The 1620-nt window shown below is 43.3% G+C and overlaps 1 protein-coding gene across 1 annotated transcript in view; it reads left to right on the top strand.

Moving 5' to 3' along the window:
* LOC119588475 (chorion peroxidase-like) overlaps positions 1–1620 on the top strand; it is a 12960-nt gene that overhangs the window by 7468 nt on the left and 3872 nt on the right. The window contains exons 6-8 of the mRNA XM_037937124.1: positions 147–265; positions 1125–1227; positions 1409–1606. Coding sequence (XP_037793052.1) covers positions 147–265; positions 1125–1227; positions 1409–1606 — 420 coding nt within the window. The remainder of the gene's footprint in view (positions 1–146; positions 266–1124; positions 1228–1408; positions 1607–1620) is intronic.

The following is a 1620-nucleotide window of genomic DNA, read 5'->3' on the forward strand; positions in this document are numbered from 1 at the left end:
TCATCTATTTATATATGCATAATGTATATAATCACACAAACATGCTTACACACACATTTTCTTTTTCGAACAATAGTCGATATTTTCAAGGACACAAAAAACATAGCTTCCACCACAAACCCAAACTAACCCCCCTTCCCCCGCAGGTCCTCGGCAGCAGCTCAACGAGAAGACCTCCTACCTGGACGGCTCGGTCGTCTACGGCTTCAAGCAGGCCTTGAGCGATTCCTTGAGGGAGTTCAAGGACGGACTGCTGAGGATCCAGGTGAGCGCGAGGATATAGGGGCCTCGGGTCAAAGGATATCAGGGTTTTAGGTCAAAGGGTATCAGGGTCTTAGGTCAAAGGGTATCAGGGTCTTAGGTCAAAGGGATATCAGGGTCTTAGGTCAAAGGGTATCAGGGTCTTAGGTCAAAGGGTATCAGGGTCTTAGGTCAAAGGGATATCAGGGTCTTAGGTCAAGGGATATCAGGGTCAAGGTTCTTGCGTCCTGCATCTACGGAAACTTAATTTGTTAAAAAGAATGGATGTTTAACGGTAAGTTAAGAGGATAAAGATGTTTAATGATGAAAAGATAGAATTAACTCTGATATGGAACAGAAGGGAAAATAATTAATGAAAAAGGACACGACCTGAACAGATGCGATATAAGGTTTAAAAGCGATTAGAAAGAAGGTTAAGTCTGAACCTGAATACAAGGATGTTTTAGCAGTTTATATGTATTATGCTTTATGATCAAACAAGTGGATAAAAATAAAGAAAGAAAGTTTAATATATAGATAAGACTTACATCTACTTTTAGGATTGATGCTGAACAGAGGAGTTTAATAATGTGAGATATAAATTTTAATGCCGAATAGATGGAGGGTTATATTTAATGCTGATTAAAGTGTACACAGTTTAATGTTGAATAAATGAGTTAAAAAGGTCTATGCTGCATAAAAAGATTATGACGTTTAACGAATAGATGGAGTGTAAAGTTTTATGCTGAATAAAAGGAGTATGAAGATTAATGTTTTATAAAAGGAATATAAAGCCTAGGCGCTTACAGACCACCACCTAGCTATCAAATGGCTAAAAAATGAGGCTCAGAGGTTTACACAGGGTGCTTTTCCCCTCTCCTCAGCTCACGAAGGAGGGTGAGGTGCTCCTTCCCCCGAACAAAAACATGACCCTCCCGTGCAACAAGCAGGAGAGAGCAGATATGGGCCTGTTCTGCTTCCTAGCAGGTGAGTCTGGGCGTAGGAATTGGCGCTCCAGTTGTACTTATGCACACAGAATCACAAACACACGCATATGCACAGTGAAATCATCAAATAAAATGTAAAGAAAAAGGAAAAAAATCCCTTTACCGACCAATGTCTATAAATGATCACTATCGCTGCCCCGCCCTTCGCCACACGCCCGCAGGAGACGATAGGGTCAACGAACAGCCCTTGCTCAGTCTCCTCCACCTGATATGGGTGCGGCACCACAACCAGCTGGCGAAGGGGCTGAAGGAACTGAACCCTCGCTGGGACGACGAGAAGCTGTTTCAGGAGGCGCGGCGGATCCTGTCGGCGCAGTTGCAGCACGTCACGTACAACGAATACGTGTCTCTCCTTTTCGGTGAGGCAAACCTG

The sequence above is a fragment of the Penaeus monodon genome, chromosome 24 (assembly GCF_015228065.2).
Source record: "Penaeus monodon isolate SGIC_2016 chromosome 24, NSTDA_Pmon_1, whole genome shotgun sequence".
Taxonomy (NCBI): Eukaryota; Metazoa; Arthropoda; class Malacostraca; order Decapoda; family Penaeidae; genus Penaeus; species Penaeus monodon.